Below are 22,876 nucleotides of genomic sequence, written 5' to 3'. Positions count from 1 at the left end.
TCTGTATATAAACAGCTTATTATTTTTTTGTGATTTAATGTTTTATATATAAAATCATACTACATAATGTAAAGAAATTTGAAAATATAACCTTGATCTTTCACATCACATTTGACATTTCACCAGATTAAAATCAATGTGAAATCAGTGATTGAAATCAAACTTTGATGCTCCTAATATTATCGTTCAATTATGAGACTTTAGCCTGGATTTCTCACATATGTGTCTCATCTGCATAACTGTCCTTTTTGTTTTAAACCCTAGATTTTGTAAGCTTAAAAAATGCCTTGTTTTCAGAAAATATGTGTTTGATTTAAGCTTATTATGCAAATGTGAATCTCTAGTAAGCTTAAAGATATTTTATCCTGAAAACAAGACAAAAATACTGATTAAGAAAATTAAGATGAATTCAAGCTTAGATAACAGCCAGTGCATTGCACAGATGTGAAGAATTTCCACATGAGGGGCAACGCTGTTTAAAAATATTTTATTTTCTACCATCTGGCATCACCACTTTTTTTCTTTCCTTTGTTCCTGTACACTTGGCAATGACATCTAAACCTTCCAAGCATAGGCTTTCCTAGTGACCCATCACCCTACATTCAAGCACAACAGTTCGGAAACACATTCTTCTCTGTTGCCATGGCAACATGGCTTATGCTATGGAATCACAGATGCAAAGATCATGGTGTAAAAATCCTTTAAAATTAAAATTATGAACACCACTTCAAACACTGAGATCAGGTTCCACTGAATATCTACCCTTCACAAACCCACAAAAAATGAACAGAGAGAAGAATCCACGGCATTTCTTATTTAGACTTGTCAGTATTGCTCCAATGACATATGAAGCAACGCTCTGCGATTTAATCAATACCCCGAATGAGCTCAGCACGCTGGCAGAGACAGTGTCCATTACCCATGTTGTTTTCTACAACGTTCTCCATTATGAAATCCAAACGGAGGTTAAGGGATCATTAATGACTATGAAATAGAAAACCCTACCAAAACAATTGCTGCACTGGCTCGCTAGTATCTGTTGTTCTTGGTGCTATCGTGCCTTGTCAGGCGTTGCTTGATTGACTCTATTTGCGCAGTCAGGCCTATGACGCTCGTGGTCAGAGCATGATGGACAGCTAGTGGCTCAATCTGGCAACCCCTGTGCGTGATGGATAACCCGGGCTTCCCCCACCGGGCTAGATTTACAGCAGCGGTCGATTGGCCATCAATCTCCTTGCACATTCACGTCCCGACTTCATTTGGTGGATAAAAAGGTTCGATTCTCCCCTCCTCCATAGTTGGCTGCTTAATTCAGACTAGAGGAGTAATTGAGTTTTGCTGGTCTGACACCCCTTGAGCAAAAAATTAAGGGAACAGGAGAGCAAAAGCGACAATTTAAAGAGATAGTTCGGCCAAAAATGATATTAAACACATGATTTACTCACCCCCAAGCTGTCCGAGTTGCATATGTCCATCGTTTTTCAGACAAACACATTTTCGGATATTTTAGAAAATGTTTTAGATCTTTCAGTTGATTAAATGTAATGTTACGGGGTCCACGACCCTTGTCCAAAAAAAGTGCATCAATCCTTCAAAAAATAAATCCAAACGGCTCCAGGATGATAAACAAAGGTCTTCTGAGGGTAATCCGCGCTGTGTTGTTGTAGAAATATCCATATTTAAAACTTTATTAACGAAAATAACTACCTTCCGGTAGCGCCGCCATCTTAGTCACGTCCGCATTCAGGATGAGAGCTTACGCAGCCTACGGAGGCTACTCTGCTGCTGCTCTGTGCCTCCGCCCTCCGAATTTGTCATACGTCACTAAAAAAAGTGTGTACACTACGCTAATACTCTCTTCTGAATACAGAGAAGTCTAAGATGGCGGCGCTATCGGAAGATAGTTATTTTTGGTAATAAAGTTTTAAATATGGTTATTTCTACAACAACACCATTTTTACCTTGTCTTTGTTGAATAATGGTAGTCTACCCGCATTCACAAACATACAAAAAGTGCTAAACATGCTAAGCATCTCAGTCTCATAGAAATTCCTCTTTTAGAAATGTCAGCCAGAAAACGGCCCAATCTGAAAAACTGATGCTTATGACATCACAGGCATCTAACTGCCCCTCCACTTTAAAATAATTGGCTACATTTTTTTGAGTGGCAGCAAAGTCAGCCAATCAGTAATGAGATTGCAAGTTAAGCCAGTAGGGGGAGCCAAATAGGTGCAAAACCACTTGTTTAAAATCTCCCACCCTAATAGAGCTATCTGAGAGAGGTTTTACAGGCATTACAGACCCAAACAAATTTTTTTTTGTCTACATGTCACATCACAGAACAAGGATAAATACTCCGTTCAATCATTCCATGTCACCTTTAAATAAACAAACTTTCTAAACAAAAACACTATCAGTGAAAGTTCAGGAATGTTGCTGCAATGTTATAAACGCATTACAGCTTTAACTTTTATTTACTTCTACAAAGAGGAGTAATTGCTTTTTGCTCTTAGAGTAATGCACGGCAGGCTATTTCAAGGTCATTAGCTTTGAACCGGCAAAGCCTGGATTAGATGTTTGACTAGTGAACTGTAAGTGAGCCTGTAGTAAAAACATCAGCTAAACAGCTCAAAATATCCAAACTTTTCTAAAAGGGGAAAATCTGTGTAAATACATCTAGACGCTCATCTACCGGATGAAAGTGCAAATTTAACCCATCTCCAAGTGTAACGTTTTCCCCTTTCAATTCAACATTTTCAAGGCCAGGCAGAACCATTAAGTGTTCATGCTGTTGGCATGAGGACATAAAATGAAACCTACATACAAAAAGAAGCCAACAGAAGCGGACATACAGATGTCGCTGACAGACGTTAAACACATAATCACATCAAGGTCTGCGTGTATGTGGGTGTCCCGCTGCGTCTGTGAGATACTCTGCAATGTCCCGACTGATCCATCTTCACCTTTTCATTATCTGCAAATGGATGAAAATGCAGCCTGGCAAAATTACCTCCTCCCTGGCTTTCTTTCACTCTCAGAAAGTGCTGGCTAACTTGGGCCTGTCCATCTTGCAGCTCAGCAGGGACACAACAGCCACAGCTAAAGCCCCTGCAGTCATACTGCTCTCTCTCTCTCTCTCTCTCTCTCTCTCTCTCATACACACACAGACACACACACTGCATAATACCTTTGTTATTGTAGACATCTAAATAGTTGGGAGCTGAGAAGATAGTGATGAGAGAAGGGAAGCCCGTAGTTTGACTCTTTCTGTACATGCGATACCTGTGGGCAAAAAAATCATCATCATCCTCTGTCCTCAAAATGAAAATCAGTAAAATTGGTGTTTGGAAACTAAAACATTTGGATTTCGATTGCAAATTGTGCTCATTTCGATATATCACTGACATCCATAACTACAGGGTATTGTATTCATGTTAACAAAGTAAAAGACTACTTAATGGGCCCTATTTTAACGATCTAAAACGCAAGTGCGAAGCGCAATGCGCAAGTGAGTTTGTGGGCGGATCTTGGGCGCTGTTGCTATTTTCCCGGCGGGAGAAATAACTCTTGCGCCAGGCGCGAAATCAATAAGGGGTTGGTCTGAAGTAGGTTCATTATTCATAGGTGTGGTTTGGGCGTAACGTCAAATAAACCAATCAGAACGCTATCCAACATTCCCTTTAAACGCAAGGGCGCAAGTTCCATGGCGGGTTGCTATTATTATGACGGATTTACCAGGTGCAAGCTAGGAGCGGTTCACAGCCGAGGAGACCGACGTTCTTGTAAGAGCAGTTAAAGACAGAGAAGTTGTTTTGTATGGGGATAGGAGAAACCCGCCCAAATCAGCTTAGGCTAAACAGGCGTGAGAGGAAATAGCCACAATTGTCTCATCAGCTGGCATCCATCGTTGCGCCAAGCGCTACAATGATGTCAGGAGACGGGGGAATCCCAAGCTTGCCAGCATAAATCGGGCACGCCGTGTAACGGGAGGTGGATCTGCCTCTACACAGGACCTGACGCCAGCAGAGGACATCGCTGCGTCCCTCACCGCTGAAAGGGTTTGGGGGCTTTGAAATCGGACCCTAGAAACGCAAGCAAGGTCCAACCCCAAAGTACACTTATAAATCAAGTTCATATACATTAAGGTTCTTATGAAAATATTTTAATTGTTATTTGCCTGAGAATTTTTTAACGCAGCCACACAATAAATAAAAACTATCACCACAATGCTCACCACAATGATTTCCCTTATCTAATTTGTTAATATTTTTTATTGTAACAATTTATGATTTGCAAAAATAACTGTTGCATCTGTGTAGATAAGATAAGCAAAGTGTGTGCGCGTTGTGCACGCTATACATTATGGTCAAGCATGCGCCCTTAAAATAGCATAATGAACAACGCGCAACGCGCCACTGCCTTTAGACTAGTTTTTTTTGGTCAGTGGCGCAATTGTTTTTTGAAACTGCAAAATAGCATCAGGGATGGTTTGCACCGCAACACGCCTCCTTTTTTGCGCTGAATCGCCCAGGGAGCGCAAGTTCATTCCCTAGTTTACCGACGTGCGTCTGTGGAGGGAAAAACCCGCTGTGCGCCGCTGCAAAATACGAATGATACATGCGTCACTGACAAAGTCAATTGCGCTGGGTGCAAGATAGGGCCCCTTGTCTTTAATATACCCGGTGAAAGATATAAGTAGTTTTGTTATCATCTGTACAATGGAAATATAAAGCTTGACTTGACTCTGGTGTGTATAATTTTCAAGATGTATAAATGTATATTTGTGTATAATTCACAAGATGTATGCCCATGATAAAAGGTTTGGATATTGGTAGTGATACTATACTAACCTATTCTAATATCACCATCAATAAGCATCTCGCCCCGTCATAAATGTCACTTTCACAAACCACTTTAATTTGTGTAGTGATCATTATCAGCATAGCTTTGATGTATTTTTCATATTAATCTGCTCTATTCTCAGTATAGTGCTGGTGTAATTATTAAGAATCTGGGCTGGGGTGCTAATACAAAATTTGCTGTGATCTCAGTCCATCTGTGAGCAAGACATCTTGTTGCTCTGGGGGAATCTCCTGCTGACTAGTAGCTCTGAATCAAAAGCGTCTGCTAAACTGCAAATAACTTCCATTGGTGTTGCCCTAATTTTCAACACCCTGCTGTTATAATCAAAGAGTCTTGCAGAGTGCAGCCTATTCAAACAATGACTCTACAAAAATCAATGAACGCCCTTAAAGCTCTAACAGCCTGACTTAACAAAATTGGACAAATCTGAAGGAAATATAAGCTGCAAATGCTCAGCCCATCTCATAATGCGATACTACAGGGAGTAATAAAAGGATTTCCTTCAGGTAAAAGCACAAACACATGCTTTGCAAGCAAATCCTTTGGTATAACTTAATATACTTTCTGTAAAACTTTGATCTAGTTGATTTTTAGATGTGATTCTTCACCTTGTTTCTATAAGAGCCTGGCAATCGCATTGAGGAAAAAAGTTTAACCCTCTGGATTTGATTTTCAGGGGCATTTATCTTCATAAGGGCATTTTTAGATTTATATTAGGGCTGTTAAAATGTTCAATTAAATTAATCACAATTTTTTTCTGAATGCTTGAAATTAAGGGCTCTATCATACACCCGGCGCAATGCAGTGCAATGCGCGACGCAAGTGTCTTTTGCTAGTTTCCACCTTGCGCAATTATCATTTTCACGTTTAGTGCCACGTTGTTTAAATATCAAATGCATTTGCGCCCCCTTCTGCGCCCATGGGCGTTCTGGTCTGAAAACGAGGTGTGTTCAGGCGCATTGTTGGCGCGTTGCTATTTTGAGGCAACTAAAATAGACTACACCATTGACCAACAAAAACCTGGTCTAAAGTCAATAGGACCAACCTTTTTCGACCATGCGCTCGGCGCACAAACCATTTTCCCGTCGTTAAATTAGCAAAAGTGGTTTCGGACACGCCCATTTAGGCGTTGCGCTGTGCGATTTAGACAATGCACTTAGATCGTTAAAATAGTGCCCTAAATGTGTAAAGAAAACAACAAACATGATTTAAAAAATTACTTTAGAAAGGAACCAAGTATGAAAAGCAATCAATCAGAGCCCTAAACAGATAGGATCTCATTCAACAATGTTTAAAAAGCATATCAGTGTGAGGCCATAAGAAATTGCTTGATAAAGATTAAAGAACAACAATTTTGCAAAGGGTGGCTACTCCATATTATACCCTTCTGTGTTGCCTGTGTAGTAAATGTGTTTATTTACGTATCACATTAAAGGATAATCAACTCCGTAATTAACAAATCATATAAAGATCATTAAGAAACAGTGTTTAAGTTTTTAGTATCTCAACCAGTTGCTTTTCACAACAGAAAATCTAAGATGTTCTGCCAGACTTACCCAGCATCCTGTGCTTCATGGGCTCTGATGACAGATAATAAGTTGTTGTGTTGTAGAAAGTCACACACAGCAGGATAACTGTGAAGAAAAGAAAGCGATGTTGAGTATAACACTGTTATAAACAGCGTTAAGGCATCTTCATTTTAAGGAAGCTAAGCATCCATTTAAAGGGACACTCCACTTTTTTTGAACATAGGCTCATTTTCCAGCTCCCCTAGATTTATACATTTGATTTTTACAGTTTTGGAATCCATTAAGTTGATCTCCGGGTCTGGCGGTAGCACTTTTAGCATAGCTTAGCATAATCCATTGAATCTGATTAGACCGTTAGCATTGTGCTCAAAAATGACCATAAAGTTTCAATATTTTTCCTATTTAAAACTTGAATCTTCTGTAGTTACATCGTGTACTAAAACCAAAGGAAAATTTAAAGTTAAAATTTTCTAGTCAGATATGGCTAGGAACTATCCTCTTATTCTGGCGTAATAATCAAGGACTTCGCTGCCGTATCATGGCTGCAGCAGGAGCAATGATATTACGTAGTGCCCGAAAATGGTCCCCTTGGTAACTTTCAATAGCTGGGGACTATTTTTGAGCAGTGCGTAATATCATTGCGTTTTCTGCAGCCATGTTATGGCAGATTATTGATTATTACGCCAGAATGAGAGTACAGATCCTAGCCATATTGGCCTAGAAAATTGGAAAAAAAATTCCTTTAGCACACGATGTAACTATAAAAGATTCAAGTTTTAAATAGGAAAAATATTGAAACTCCTTGGTTATTTTTTAGCGCAATGCTAATGGTCTAATCAGATTCAATGGATTATGCTAAGCTATGCTAAAAGTGGTAGCGCCATACCCAAGACTCAAGTGTTTAACTCTAGGGTAGCTAGAAAATGAGCATATTTTCAAAAAACGTGGAGTGTCCCTTTAACATATTCATTACTGCTTTATGACATTAAGGACAAACCAAGTATGCATATTCGGAAGAAAAAAAATAGGAACATGTATAAACTTGTTAGAGCAATGACCTCCTCACTTTATAGACAACAAAATTAAAAAAATGTTGACTTTAAATTGTCATTAAAAAGCACAATTAGCTACATATTAGCCCAAATGCCAAAAAGGGATGCCTCATCAGAAGTAAACAAAGCAAAGTCTGCCATTTCTTCTTTTAAATTTGAATAAATTTAATCTTGACAACAAATTACAGCAAAACTAACAGCTTCTGCAAGATTAACTATAGTGATCATTGTTCATTATTTTATGCAAATGATCACTCACATAAAACGTTTGTTTGACATGTTTTTAATTATTTCTAAAGTCAACAACATCACTAATAAACTGATTTACTGACATACACAGACAATTTCAGTTAACAGTAAAAGCTCTGGAAGAAAACTACACTGGCAGTTACATCAAAGTGCACATTATTTCATCATAGGCAAAATCTAGGGTCAATGTGCGGACCGAGGGGTCACTATATTGACATTTTAACTTAGTTAACATGGACACGTCAAACACATTATGGTATTTACCTTTGGTAAAACTGTGTTGCAGCTGCAACCAAAATGAAATATTTATAATGATATTCATAAGACTGTTCTCGGATAAACGCTTTCAGTGTGAGCAGACCATTTTAAAGGGCACATATTATGCAAAATCCACTTTTACAAGTTGTTTGGACATAAATTCGTGTTGGCAGTGTGCGAACAATGTTGGGCAATATGTCCAATTCTGAGATCGTCTTATCGTCAGCCTGTGAGATCACCAATACACAATAGTATCAGGGGGCAGGGCAATAGTTTACTAATGTATTTATTTGTTCGATTTTTTTACTCATTTATGACAAGTCACTTGATTGGTGGACAAATAAGCAGATTTTTTCTAAGGGCAACAATGACAGCAACCTTCTTTAAATTGATGCCATTAATCCAATCGCATCATTAATGCCCTGGCGCTCTGAAATGTCCTGTGTGCCAGGGAGTGGGAATTATGAAAGCTTTTTTAAAGGTAACCTACCCATATTTGAGAGGTGATAAAAAGAGAACAATTGATGATGTGATAAAACGTTTTTTTTTTTTTTTGTATGGATTGTTTTGAATGGATTGTTTTGTATGTTTATATATTTAAAGAAGACATTTTTTCTGGAAGGCATTCATTTTTTTGTAAAAAATCAGAAAAGATGCTGGTGCTGGCAACTTTAAAAAAAAAAAACCCTGCCGGGGAAAGAGGTTTAAGTAAAAGGGCCCCATACAAATTTTTATATATTTTGTATAGCTGATGCATTGAAAACATTACTTGTCCATAAATATTTCTTATCAGTGTTTTATTATATATTTTCCACAGAAGTAAACAGCAGTCACTGATTTATTATCTTTGTATAACATGTGTCTTAAAAAAGTTTAAAGGGGACATAACATGAAAATCAGACTTTTTCCATGTTTAAGTGCTTCTACCAACTGAGAAAATGTGAAAAAGATCAACCCAGTAACATGAACTAAAAGAACAGGTAATTGAAATTTGGCTCCCCTTGTGATGTCAGAAGGGGATAACACCGCTTCTTAATCTGCACTATCCAACCACGGCACTGCTATTTAGTGCAGAGATCAGCTCATTTGCATTTAAATTACAAATTGGCAATTTTAACATATATAATAAATTATCTATATGGTATGGTTATATTTATTCACATAGGGTTTTTTTTTCACTTGTATATGGGGTCTGAACAATGTTAAATTCTGGTCATGGTTGTTTGTTTGGATAATGACTTGCATTAGTAACACTTGGTTTATGGTAGATGCAGCCAGAGCTTCATCACGGGCTATAACTCACTAGAGACTACTAACTCTGCAGGCGTACCCTTCATCAAATGTGCCAATATGTGAGATTTTTGACTTAGGACATTTTTATTGCTGGCCTGCTTGTCTCCTCTTGCATCCAAGGTGTCAGCAACTTGCAATATCCTTCCGTTTAGCTATATTAAAACCACAACAAAGCTTGGAAGCACCACTATGTCCTATTAAAACACAGCATACTCAGAAAAATATCTTAATTATTTTCTTTCACAACCTATTGCCCTTCTTAGGCAAAATGATAACAGAGATGAATCCTCAGTAGTGAGTTATTTATGTATTAAGAAAAATCTACACAAGTACTTGACGTGTATGCGTGTGCACATTGGTGTGCAAGGTGAAAATGACGTCATTGCGGAGTAATGATTTTTTGCACAGCGTTTTTTTCTAACTCATCGAGCAGCAAATTTACATTGCCTACCTTTTGAAACGGGTTTCATGCTGGCAGTGCATGTGCATTGGTTTAAAATGCTGCCTCCATAGGCAATTCACTAGGTTTTGGTAGTGAGCTAGTAATTCCTTGTACACCAACAGAGATATCTGCATCAGTCCTGCTGTGGGTGAAGTTGCTTGATAACTAAATTCAAAAAGCCAATTTCATTCTGCTGCCATTCTATACCAGGCATGCAGATGACATTTCCTCCTTATTGAAGCGAAGCCAATGCACAACATAAATCATCTTTATGTAACAGGCACTTGCAAATCAAACAATGCAGTTCTATTGGATAATGGGTATTACTCTGTATATTCATGCACTCGTCTGGGCAATTTCTATTCTGTGATATAGAGGCATTTACAAGATGTAGATGACGGAAAAAACAAAGGCAGAATATAGTTGATGTGTATACTATATATAATCATTTTAATCTAACATTTAAATTTATAGCAGCAAGCCATAGTGGCTGTGGATAATGCAAGTGTATGGTATACTGTCTTCAATTTTTATGTACTGAAAAATTATTTTTGTCGTTTTAATTAGTTATGCTCACTTTCTACATTACAAGCTTTTGCAACTATCCTCTTCAGGGTTACATAATGTGTACAGTAAAAATTACAGGTGTGTATTTTTGTAAAGCGAGCCTATCAGCATTGCCTGTCATTATCTAAAGTGTTTTTTTGTTAAAGTTAAGGGCTCGTTTGGTACCTGTAGAAATAGGAGCAGCCTCTCACTGTGTTGTGTGTGAAGTGTTCCTGGGTCTTCTCATTGCCGAAGTCCTCAAGTGGGTCCGACCACAGCAAGTCACACATTGGTCCATATGCAGGGGGCTCTTTGAATCTGTCTAACTGGAAAGGGAAAATACACTATATACTACTGCACTACAGGGTTAGATAAATACAAAAAAAATTACATTGTTAACAGACAGCCTTGCTGTAGAGAGATTAGTCTATGCCCCTTACGAAACACTATAAAATAAATACTTAAAGGGTTAGTACCCCAAACTACCCCTGTGTAGTCCTAAACCAGATACAGAATACGCTGGCAAGTAATTTGTTCAATTATATGGGCTGTTTTGTTAACAATGTTTGCATAATGGCTTTAATAAAAAAACAGAAAAAACTGAAGCATGTGTCGTAGTCTGCTCGTGAACGCGCACTGAAGGACCATGGAATTGAACAAATTGTTAAAAAAATCATTCACTTTCATTTTTTTTTCTTCATAATATTATTATTGAACTACTGATGGAACATGGACATTTTTGTCAATGCCTTTCATTCTTTTTGGAAAAAGACTTGGGACAGTCTATGGTACAGTCACAAGCTTCCTGGTTTCATCAAAAAATATCTAAAAATGTGTTCTGAAGATAATAGTTTAGAATGACACAGGGGTAATTGATTTATGATGAAATTATCATTTTGGGGTAAACTAAACCTTTAAAGCATTTTAAGATATTGCCTAAAGCAGTGTTTCCCAACCATTGTGGCGTGTTCACTTGTCTGGTGTGCCTATATGCAATATTGCATTCGTCCTCTAAATTAAAACCACAATGAACTATAATTGCTTTGCAGCCATAGACGATAAGACCTGAATTGGTAAAGGACTTCCCCCTAATATTCAGTGCCTTTGATCTCAGTCCTGATAACAGCTAAGCTTTATTAAAACAAAAGTTATGTTGCTTACACAGACGCTATGCCAGTCATTTTTAAATAAGAGAAACACAAAGTAGTGGTTGTTGGAAATAGAGCTATTCAATTAAAACATCTGTTTGAATGTATTTCCTTTCTAACTATTTATTGTATGTTTAGTTAATTCTCAAGACCTCTCCAATGGAAAAAAAGAATTTGGAAATTAATTGATTTCTTGATTCAGTGGCTTGAAAACCTAGTGAGCTTCCTATGTAGGCAGCATTTCTGGACCGGCTCTCAACATAAAGTTTTATGCCTTGCATTGATTTCAGTGCAAAAATCGTTGGCAGACGAAGTAAGAAAAACGTCAATTATAGACATACTTAAAATTCATAAATTGACAACTTTAGCCAGTTTATGTGCACTATGTATTTTTATGCTCATCACAGTGTTGCCTTCACAACATTTGTGACTATTAGTTGCTGCCTATGAAAACTGCTCCATATTCCTACTGACATAGATCTATTTTAGTTTAGATGCTGCTTTAGTAGGCAGTAGACAACAAGACAGCTCACCAGGCTTAGGAGACAGTCACGGTTTTCTACAATAATTTTAGTTCTCATTTCTTTATTTATTCTGACTAGAAGACACTTTATAACATAACACTTTGGTTAAGGGATGGACTTGGTTAGCAGTTCAAATAAGAACGCTGACTCATTTGGACTGAGACTGACCATGTGTTATGGCCATCTTTTGCAATAACAGTGACTACACTGCTTTTCATTCACAAACAGTTCTTTTTTATAATTAAACAAAAACAATAATCTGTTTCATATCATATACAAACAAAACTGGTGTTAAAGGCGGGGTGCATGATCTCTGAAAGCCAATGTTGACATTTGAAATCACCTAAACAAACACACTGCTACCCCAATAGAATCTGGACCTTCTTTTGATAGACCCGCCTCACACATACGCAACCCAGGCCACGATGTCGGTTAGTAGACACTCCCCTTACTGCCGATTGGCTACAAGTGTGTTTTGGTAGTCGGCCCGACTCCCAAAGCGTTTCTCAAAAATCACACAGAATGAAACAAAAACTGGCACATTAAACAAAGAAAGGATGCTGCTTTGTAAAAAACATACTTTTCTGATGTCATCAAGGTTTGTGATTTCTGGGGACAATCCTCCATGCACACACAGGAACTGTTGGTTCATGAGGGCTGCCAGAGGAAGGCAGTCAAAGGCATCCATACACGCATCATACACCCGCTCTGAATACTTAATTCTACCTGTCAGGGTTGGAAGAGGAGAACCAATTGAGAAGAAAAAGAAAATGGCCGCCGGTCAAAGCAAACATCAACAAACACTCTAACTCAAACGTTGTGTACTAGCCAGAGACGGAAAGTCTTTAAAAGGCCATCCAAACACTTCCAAAAGCGCCTTAAAATGGGGTGGAGGCTTTTTCTGCCCCTGTCCAAAAGCAACAGGTCTGACGTGTGTAAACATTACGGTAAGCCAATAAAATTTCTGACTTCAAATACTCAGCCAGGAAGTGGCTTTGCTTCTAACTAGAAACGTCAGAAAAAAAGAGAGTTGTTGTATGAAAAATGATGTGTGACCAGAACAGGCCGTGTTTATTTTCCCATGCATGACAGTTTACTTTTAGCTCAATGCAACAGGGGCAGTTTTATGTGTGCCGGTTAATCGCTTGACGTGGGTGGCGGTCATACTTACATTCCTGTTTAAAAGTGAAATACTCTGTTAAATGTCTACATTCGTGGTTCCCGCGCAGCAAAAACAGTGTTTTGGGGTAAAGGATTTTTAAGGCCCATAGGTACAGCACACACTGTGAGAAAAAAAAGTATTAGTTTGTTAAACAAATACTATTAATGTAAAGAAAATTTACATTTACATTGCTTTTCAGCAAAAAGGTATTGTATTTATGTATTATAACCTGAAAAAAGTGTATTGCACAATGGTGACTTACTTCTATACTGAAATAACCTCTGTCCACATAATCACCCAGGAAAAGGTACCGTGTGCTGGCTGGAGACCCTCCTACTTCAAAAAGCTTCATCAAGTCAAAGAACTGGCCATGGATGTCTCCACAAACTAGAAAAAAACATAAAGTTCTTTAAACAATTTTGAAGGGAAGATTTTTTTTTATCATTTGTTTAGAGTTTTATATGTGTATTATATATGTGTGCCACTTATGGACTTTATTTAAAGTGCTCACATGAAAGAAATGTCTGTTTAAGAACAGGAAAAAAGTCAAACACCTGCATGTGTGCTGTGTAAGGGCTTGAAAAGGCACAGCAGTAGAAATCCATCGTGTTTCTGACCAACAGTGCTGTCGGCTTTTCAAATGTGTCACCTGGCCTCTTGTTTTATGAATAATAAATAAATCTGTACTGCGTGGGCTGAAAAACAGCTTTGTGTAAAAACACATGTGCTGGCCCCCGGTAATATATGTTATTGACACCTTAACAGAGCAGGTGGAGGGAGGCTTGCTGGTGTGAGCTATGGATATACCAAAAAAAGTTCAAATCCACCTTGGGATTCACACTTTGACTACTGCCACCCCCCCCCCCCCCCTAACAAAGACAATACAGCTCTCTCATCCACCAATGTTTCTTTGTATATGTCTCTGTGCTTAGACCCTTTTTACTTAAAAAAAAAAAAAATAATAATAATGCTTGAAAACAGAAATTGACATTTGCAATCTTTCATAGTATGCATTTAACACATATTTGAATACTATGACAGTCAAGTGAATCATACTAAACCAATAAAACTGACTTAATACACAGTAGATGAAGGGTCTTGATAGGACCAACTAGTGGAGGTTTAACAAAAATGCATCTTCTAACTGAAAATATTCACAAATCATAATTATTTGTTTTTAACAAAAACAGACACACCTTAAAAAATATATGCAATATGGCAGGAATTCATTTTGCTGTATTGTAACAGGCAAAGAGGAAAAATGTTATTTGCAGATTTACAGATCAGATCCTAAAAAAACCGTGTGCTATACTGGTGATATTTTTGTAAATCAATGGTTGTGTCATTTCTAAATATACTATACAGTACATGACAATGGAAAGCAAACATGGTTTTAAATGTGACACCTGTAGTATTACTTTGTCAATAGAAAACTAGAAATGATTTGTTTGTTGATGTTTACAATGGATCACATCTGCCTTGCATCCTAATAGCCTGCAGGCCCACACGCAGACATGCACATTCTGCACAGATGCTTTTCTGACAATGAGTTAATATGAACTGTTATTATGTGGAAAATAAATATTAGGAGCACATATGCAAAAGCCACTAAATGCCACCTCTATCAAAAATTAGATAATAATATTAATTAACTGAAGGCTCTCGGCACATATATGTCCATATCAAATCCACTTAATCCCCACCTCAAGCCATTCAGTATTATTGTTTTGTTGGCAGAATCTGCTAAATGCCATGTCAATTTTTAAGCAAAGTCCTCTAAGTGCACAGAAAATGAATTGATGAGTGACAGACGGCACTGTGCTTCACATTCAAACTTTCATCCCTTGTGACTACTTGGACCTGAATAAAACCCAAATGTGGCAGTCACATGGATCACAGCGCCCCCTAATGTATGGTTCAGTTTCTTAATTTTTACATTCTGACTTAGGATGCATAACGATTAATCACAATTAATCTATAGCAAAATACAGGTTTTTGTTTACATCATATATGTGTGTGTGTGTGTGTGTGTGTGTGTGTGTGTGAACTGTGTGTAATAATTATGTATAAATAATAGGGCAAAAAAATAGATTTTTCGATGAATCATTTTTTAAAACGTGGTCGATAAAAAAAAAACGATTCTCAAAGGCCACGAATCGTTTTTTTTTTAATGAAATGACCTGATCCTGTTCGAACAAGTAATGTGCCTGTTTTGACTTTTTCAGCATACATTTTTCATTTTGCATCAAAATTGTATTGTATTTAACATAACTGAATGCATTTGAAAATTAGAGATGGGTTCTGTACCCAAAATAAAAAAAGTGTAATACACAGGTTGGTGGCTTTTAATTTCTTTTTATTAATTACCCACTTGTAAACTTATGTTCACTTTTTTTTATAAATAAAGTATTTGTATTAAATCTATATTCATTGAGTTGAATTGAGAATCGAGTATAAAAATCAGTCGGAGAATCAGAATCGAACAGAGAATCGAAATCGAATCAATCTGAGAGCTTATGAATCGAAATCGAATCGATCCAGAACATCTGAATCGATACCCAGCCCTAATAAATAAATATGCACACATGCATGTATAATTTTAAGAAAAATATATATTTATGTATTAAGTATTTATATATAATATAAATTATACATAAATATACAAATGTATATACACACGTAAACATTTATTAAATATATACATGCATGTGTGTGCATTTATCTATACAAAGTAATTATACACAGTTCACACACATATGAACTAATATTCTTATATTCTTCTATAGATTAATCGTGATTAATCGTTATGCATCCCTAATTCTGACTTACATAATTTGCAATGCTTCTAGTTACATCTTTGATGATTTTAAACTGTTCATTATTCTTGTCCAAAGAAGTGAAGTTTTTGCCAAAAGAGGATGCACTTAGAGGTTTCTGTAGCGGAAGTCAGTGAAAATACCATTGTTGATGCAAATTCATGACTCATTTGACAATGGACCTTGCATTTAAAGCAACACCAAAGAGTTTTGGCTCTTTGCTCCCCCTACAGGTTAGAAGCGTAATTGTCCATTACCCACTGTCATAAATACTGAGGCATAGCTGGCTCTGATTGGATTGTAGGTCTGCCGTAAAGCAAGTTTTTGTAGTATTCACTCGGACTACAGGACCACTACCCGACGTTTGGAAACTTCTTTAGTGCGGTTTTGGCCGATAGAGGGCTGCAAAGCGAATGTGAAAGTGCTGTTCACTCTGTTTAGAGTGGATGAACGACTGAAACTGTTTTGGAAGCGTTATTTTAAGGTAAAAAAAACTCTTTGGTGTTGCTTTAAAGCACTGCATGTTATGGTAATCCGTCTGTGAGCCTTTGAATGCTTGTTAAAAATGATCCGAAAGTTATCTGTTATGATAATATTGCAAGGCACAAAGATCACATTCTGATATATTTCAATATACAAACCCTACCTCTGAGCCACAGTTTCCAGATGTTGGAGTATCAAGTATTAAACTAATGCCTTTAATGGAATATTTTTTTGATCTAGCTTGAGAAAAGACCATCTGTCGTCCAAAAGTGACACGAGCCAATCATGAGTCAGCTGGTTAGATACATTAACTGTTTCTCTCAGTCAGTATTTCTTTCCACTACATGAGGAATACAGTGGAATTTCAAAATGATTGCTAAAGCAAGTGGAACCACCACTGATATTTAATTGGCACACTTTGCCGGATACACAGCGAAATGATTTACAACTTTGATTTTCAGATCTACATTAAAGTCAGGTGAAGTTGAGTTTAAAATCAGGATAACTACATATGATGGATTTCTAAAACAAACATTGTTTCCAATAATTGCAGCGTAAAATCCTTGAAAGATACTTGTGCTAGCTCACTTTAACTGCAGGAGTAACCGAAGGCCAGAAACAAGTCCTGTTGTTTCCTTTTCCTGGTATTCAGGTCAACCGCAACTACTCTGATGGCAAACATTTCAAGGTCTATATTAGATTACTTTTCATCTATACTTCATTGTGAAACCCACGACAGCTGGAATTAAGACTATTCAATCAATGTCCAGAACCAAAGCACCTCAAAGTGATGTACTGTATTGTTTTGTTGTAAACAAATTGATTCCTCCAAAAAGTAAAAACTGAATACAAAAAAATCCTGTTGTTTCTTGGCTACACTAAAAAATAAGAGAGTGGTAAAAAAGCAAAGAAAAATGATTTTAGGTGGAGAGAAAAGGCGAGAAAGTGCACAAGAGACCTTAGCCATCCGCTCACAATGACATATGGTGTCATTCCGATACAAATTGGTTTCTTGCCAAGATTTAGAAATTTTATTCTGCCAGGTATTTATCTACAGGACACACATGCATGGCTCGTCGTGTATGTGTGCAGCCTGTCCCCTGTGACCAGGACAGTTGAACAGTCAAATGTCTTCTGGAATTGTCCAATTAGCATCTGTTGAAGAGAATGCAGCAGGAAGCAATTAGGCAAACTTATGAGACCCGAGAGACATCCCTCACTGGAGTGAATCCGAGACATGACAGCCGTAAACCTGCCCTTTAGCTGAAACCTCGTAAAGAGGCTTAAATCAGTAAAATCTACATATATGTCAGAAAAACATCTGTATCTTTTCTATGTTAATGGGAGTTTAAATCCAAACCAGCCGTGACAGCGATACAAGACAAGTGACAGTGAATGTTTTATTAGAAATGTTTTTAATTTCTGCAACTTCACAGAAGACAACTCCCCTCACACAGAGATTTAATTCGATATGTGCACATAGCCACAATGAAAGCAACAAAGGGCTGGACAATAATTCAATATCAATATATTTCACAATGTTTTTATAAAGGTGATATGGTTTCTAAACACATTTCTGATATTTCGTTATCAGTCCCTCCAGAAAAACGCGATTATGCGATCGCATGATTCAACGCATAATCAGCCAAAGTCCGCATATTTATGCAGTGTGCGCATTTTTTAAATACAGCGCACTTTCGCAGCATAAATTGCAGATTTCTGCTCGCAATATATGCGGGCTTGCATGATTTCATAATCTCTGCATTTACCTAGCAAAATGTATCTTAGCAGAAAGATGAAAAATGCTGCATTTACTTCACATATGCGCAGCCATGTCCCCTATTGCCATGGGAATGTTAGGAAGTGAAGTAATTACGCGACGTGAACATCAATGAAAAGCTGCAAAAGCTACAAACTGATTTTCGCATTTTTTAAGGAAAAGTGCCGCAAGATCAAGGATTTTTGGGTTAGTTCGCGTCAAGTCAGAGCTTCCATATGGTGACACAATATAGAAGCAATGCTGACATCGTCGGCACTCGTGACAAATTTCTGGGTCGAAAAATCTGTTTCAACTGCGTGTTACTTTAAAATGCGTGTGATGCAATATCCACTTCTCACCACATGGTTTTAGTATTTTTTACTAAATACTACAATAAATACGTGAAGAAGAACCATCGGAAGTGTTTGATATTTTGAGCTTTCAGTCCTGAGGTGTTTTTATTTTACAGCAATTGTTTGAAAATTTGTGTCACTTTCAACCGGTTGGTGTGCTTCCACTAAACTTTGGACATTAATGTAAGGTAGATGTGCCAAACTATATATCTTTTATCTTGGTACTGATGAAATTTCATCAAAAACCTATGGAGAAGGTATTTAAATAAATCTGGGAAATTTTGTGGTCACGTTTGTGGTGGTAGATTTGTGAACGTGTCAGAACATCATAACTGCAGGCATTGTTCTAAAAACCATGGGTCTGAGTCTGAATATAACAAACTAATTCCAACTAAAACAGTAAATGTTTATTATTTAATTTGAAAGAACTAACCAAATTCTACCTTACGTTAAAATTTCATGTAAATATCTGATGAAATGAGAAAGTTACAAGCAAAAACATGTGAATAAGCAGCATTTTTCGGTCACACACCTTCCATTGACATCCATATATAACTTTTCCTCTGATTTCTAATATTAAAAATATCATAACTTTCTCAATCCTCAACGTATTTTTACAATCCAGGTATCTTTGTAAATGGGAATGTCTGCTCTGTCTAGTCATGCAATACATTTTGAGCTTTGGGGTTTTTGAAAATTTTGTCATCATCCCTAAATATAGGGAGGGAAAAAGGGAGATGTAATGCAACATCAAAACTATAAAAATATGAAAGTTAACACTGCAAAAAATGACTTTCTTACTTAGTATTTTGTCTTGTTTTCTGTAACTGTTACTGTTTTCATATAACAAAGGTGTTTCAGTGACAGAGAATGACATTTTATTAAAATTAAATTGTTTGTTTATTAATTCAATATCTTTATATATTTTAGATTTATTTATTAAGCATGTGTATGACAGAGGGAGATCTCTGCCTATTCGTTATTCTGATTGGTTGCAATTTTTTATTGATTTTGTGACACGTCTAGTGTGGAGAGACAAATTGCTTGTTGCAGGAATCTTATCGTGATGTGCCTGTTTAGGAGACAGTGTTAGAAATACGCAAATATTGATAGAGATACACACAATTGTATTAATTCTTGTATTAATTAAAACTTCAGGATATTAATCTACATGTTTACTCAATCAATAGTTATTGACTTAATTATGATAAATTATTTGCTACAAATAATTCAGTTCATTTTGCAACGAAAATTAACATCTTTCATATATTCATCCTCAACGACTATACTGCAAGGCCACAACATACATTACCTCGCTAACCCCGTTTGATCTCTTAGCCAATAGCAGTCAAACCAGTGCTTACCATCACCATGGAAACATCGCTTATCGGCATGGAAACAGCCAACCAATGAAGTTCACCTGAGCGGTGCAACTTTTGCACTGACTGTTAAGTACAAGTCATCATGCTTTCACTGTATCTCAACCCGTTTACAAAACTATATTTTGTGGCATCTAAATGCCTAAAGCCAGTAGATTTACAGAACAGAAAGAACAATCTATATACATGAAGAAATCCTTGAAAGCCGGAAATGTCTGGAATTTAGTAGCAATATATCACAACAGAGATATTGGCTACAACAAAGTAGTGATGGACTGCTGTGGTGTTTAGGTTTATTAGTGTGCATCTGTACTACCCTTAACATCAATGTTTCATCTGGAGTTGTTCTAACTGGCAAAAAAACAAAACGGAAAACCAATGTGCAACCCGGTAAACAGCATTTAAGTAAGGCAATACAGCATAAAATGGGCCTCATTTTAAGCGAGAAAGCTTCTCAGACAAAGTGTCACAGACGGTAGTGAAATGCACATCATCTCCGAACACCGCTGGTTGTGTAATACATATTGTCAAGGCAAAGTTAAGACCACACACTCATTCTAACACACACAGCGGGAGTCACGACCAGATCCTACATAAGATGAGAGAGTGGGAGTGCATGAGAGGGAAGCGAAGAGATTGTTCTGACTGCACACCTATCAGCAGGCCAGAGTGTGGGTGAAAAACATTACACAACACACATCCACTTGCTAACCTACACAAGGTTATCACAGGGGCGCGCACACACACTGTATATACACACGTTGTACATCCAGTGCACACCAATAAACAGACAACACACCCACAGAAACTGCGCAAAAACAAAATCAGATATACAAAACATTACAGTACATACACTATAGTATCATATGAATGGAATGACGATCTTGTTTCAGTTGAATGTGATGGGGAGAAAAGATAACAATGAAAGAAATGTTTTCTCTATTTTTGCTGCACATAAAAACAAACATACAGCAATGTTGTCTGATTCACAAACAAATCACTTTTATCAGCCGATTCTATCAATGAATCATCTGAAAAGAATTAATGAGCTAATAAATTGAATCATTTCACTGAATCCACTGGTGTGATTATTACAAAGGCATTTGCAATACCCACTGTTAATATTATGGGTAACACTTTACAACACTCTAAAACAAAGGCTGGGTTATTTTTTACCCATGTTGGGTAAATATTGGACAAAACACATGCTGGGTTAAAAATGACCCAATGTTGGGTTGTTGTTATGCAGCCATGGGTTATAATAACCCAGCAGTTAGGTTAAACAACCCAGCATTGGGTCAATTTTAACCCAGCGCAGTGTAGTGTTGCACAGCGCACCGATACTCGGAAATTAAAAACGTTATGGTTCCTACATTTATTAGTATCGATACTAAAAAATTACTGCGTTCCAGATTTGTAAGAGACGCATTTCAAGTTGGTGTGCAACACACGCTGCCAGTGCCTCCCATTGACGTCTGTGTTTTTTTCTCCTCGCGCAAGTGATACACTCTAAAAAAAAAAAAAACGGTGCTATATAGCACCAAAAGTGGTTCTTTGCTCGTAATCATAGAAGAACCGTTTTTAGTGCCATATAGCATCGGTGAAGCACCAGTGAAGCACCTGTGTAGAACCATATGTGGTGCTATATGGCCCCTATTTGGTTCTACACAGGTGCTTTACAGGTGCTTCAATCACCGGTGCAATATGACACTAAAAACGGTTCTTCTATGATTACGAGCAAAGAAACACTTTTGGTGCTATATAGCACCGTTTGTTTTTAGAGTGTGGCCGCCGTAGGGCTTTGACGGTTGTCATAACGATGCTTATGACTTGCAAATGTAACTCAGTTAACTGAAATAAACTAGGCTTGATGACATTTGTGACCTCCGGAGGCTGCAGCCGTCGTATTGAGAAACGTCCACTCTCTCTTGGTCACTCAAAGTTGCGAAAAAGTAACAATCTGCGTTACCAGTAAACCATCAGAACACGTTTTCAGTGTGGCTGGAAACATTATAACCCCAAAAAGGTTCCTCACTTGTTGTTTCACGAATGGAAGTGCTATAATAAAACGCAAATAGGTGCAGATGCAATGGGTACTCGAACCGAGCCCTGGTGGCCAAGCACAGTTGCTTCACATTTACTTCACGTGTCGCATCTAAAACCACACGGAAAACGTGACCGCGCTGCTTTTCTCATCTTCAAAGCACGTGGGCACTGCCCAGAGCGTCTTTCATTTCTAATCATGCACGCACCCCTGCGTACATAACTTTCATAGATAACGTTAATAATTTGCAAGCTGCTAAAATAAAGCATTCAAAATATCAGCTAAAATGATCTATAGGCTATATGATTATAATCAGAGCATGTGCATGTTTGTCAGTGATTTATTTATATAAGGTTATTATATTACAGCATTTAAAGAGCACAGACCTACGCAAAGGAGGTGTATTTCATGTGTGAAACACCTTGTAAGAAATGATGGACTCAAATATAAAGTTAACCACAGATAAATCAGACATTGAAAAACAGGAAACATTAGCCTATATTAATCCATATATTACAGCTTAAATAACATTAGGTTATTATATATGCTCATTATTTCCTATTAATTATGGTAATGTTAGCAGTTATCACTGTCACCACTGCATATAGAGATGTTTTTGATATTTTGTTCAAATGTTTAATATATCTGCTATTCATATGTTTATTTATATGACACATGTCATATGTTTTTTGTGTTATATGATTAGAATGTTGTCCCGGTTTTAAAGTAAAGCACAGCATTGAGATTTGAGAGTGTTTCTCCCTTTTCAGGAAAAGTACCGGAAAAGTATCGGAACCGCAATGCTTGATTTGGTATCGTGACAACACTAGCAGAGTGTTCTGTATAATATTTATCCAACATGGGTCAAAAATAACCCAGACATTTTTAGAGTGTATAAGGTTGTTTTTGTTAACATTTGTAAAGGTATGAAATAACAATGAGCAATAGCGTTTTTTTCGGTTCATGTTAGTTCATG

At 37.2% G+C, this 22,876-nt stretch overlaps 1 protein-coding gene across 4 annotated transcripts in view; it reads right to left on the bottom strand.

Annotated features, from left to right (window-relative positions):
* LOC135778587 (protein phosphatase 3 catalytic subunit alpha) overlaps positions 1-22,876 on the bottom strand; it is a 98,738-nt gene that overhangs the window by 19,850 nt on the left and 56,012 nt on the right. For all 4 annotated transcript variants that reach the window (XM_065288976.2, XM_065288978.2, XM_065288977.2 and 1 more), the window contains exons 3-8: positions 13,329-13,453; positions 13,076-13,187; positions 12,485-12,630; positions 10,419-10,558; positions 6,420-6,497; positions 3,188-3,282 (exon numbers count right to left, since the gene is read on the bottom strand). In XM_065288976.2, coding sequence (XP_065145048.1) covers positions 3,188-3,282; positions 6,420-6,497; positions 10,419-10,558; positions 12,485-12,630; positions 13,076-13,187; positions 13,329-13,453 — 696 coding nt within the window. The remainder of the gene's footprint in view (positions 1-3,187; positions 3,283-6,419; positions 6,498-10,418; positions 10,559-12,484; positions 12,631-13,075; positions 13,188-13,328; positions 13,454-22,876) is intronic.

The sequence above is a fragment of the Paramisgurnus dabryanus genome, chromosome 2, assembly GCF_030506205.2.
Source record: "Paramisgurnus dabryanus chromosome 2, PD_genome_1.1, whole genome shotgun sequence".
In the NCBI taxonomy this organism is placed as follows: Eukaryota; Metazoa; Chordata; class Actinopteri; order Cypriniformes; family Cobitidae; genus Paramisgurnus; species Paramisgurnus dabryanus.
This window is presented reverse-complemented; position numbering and strand designations above follow the sequence as displayed.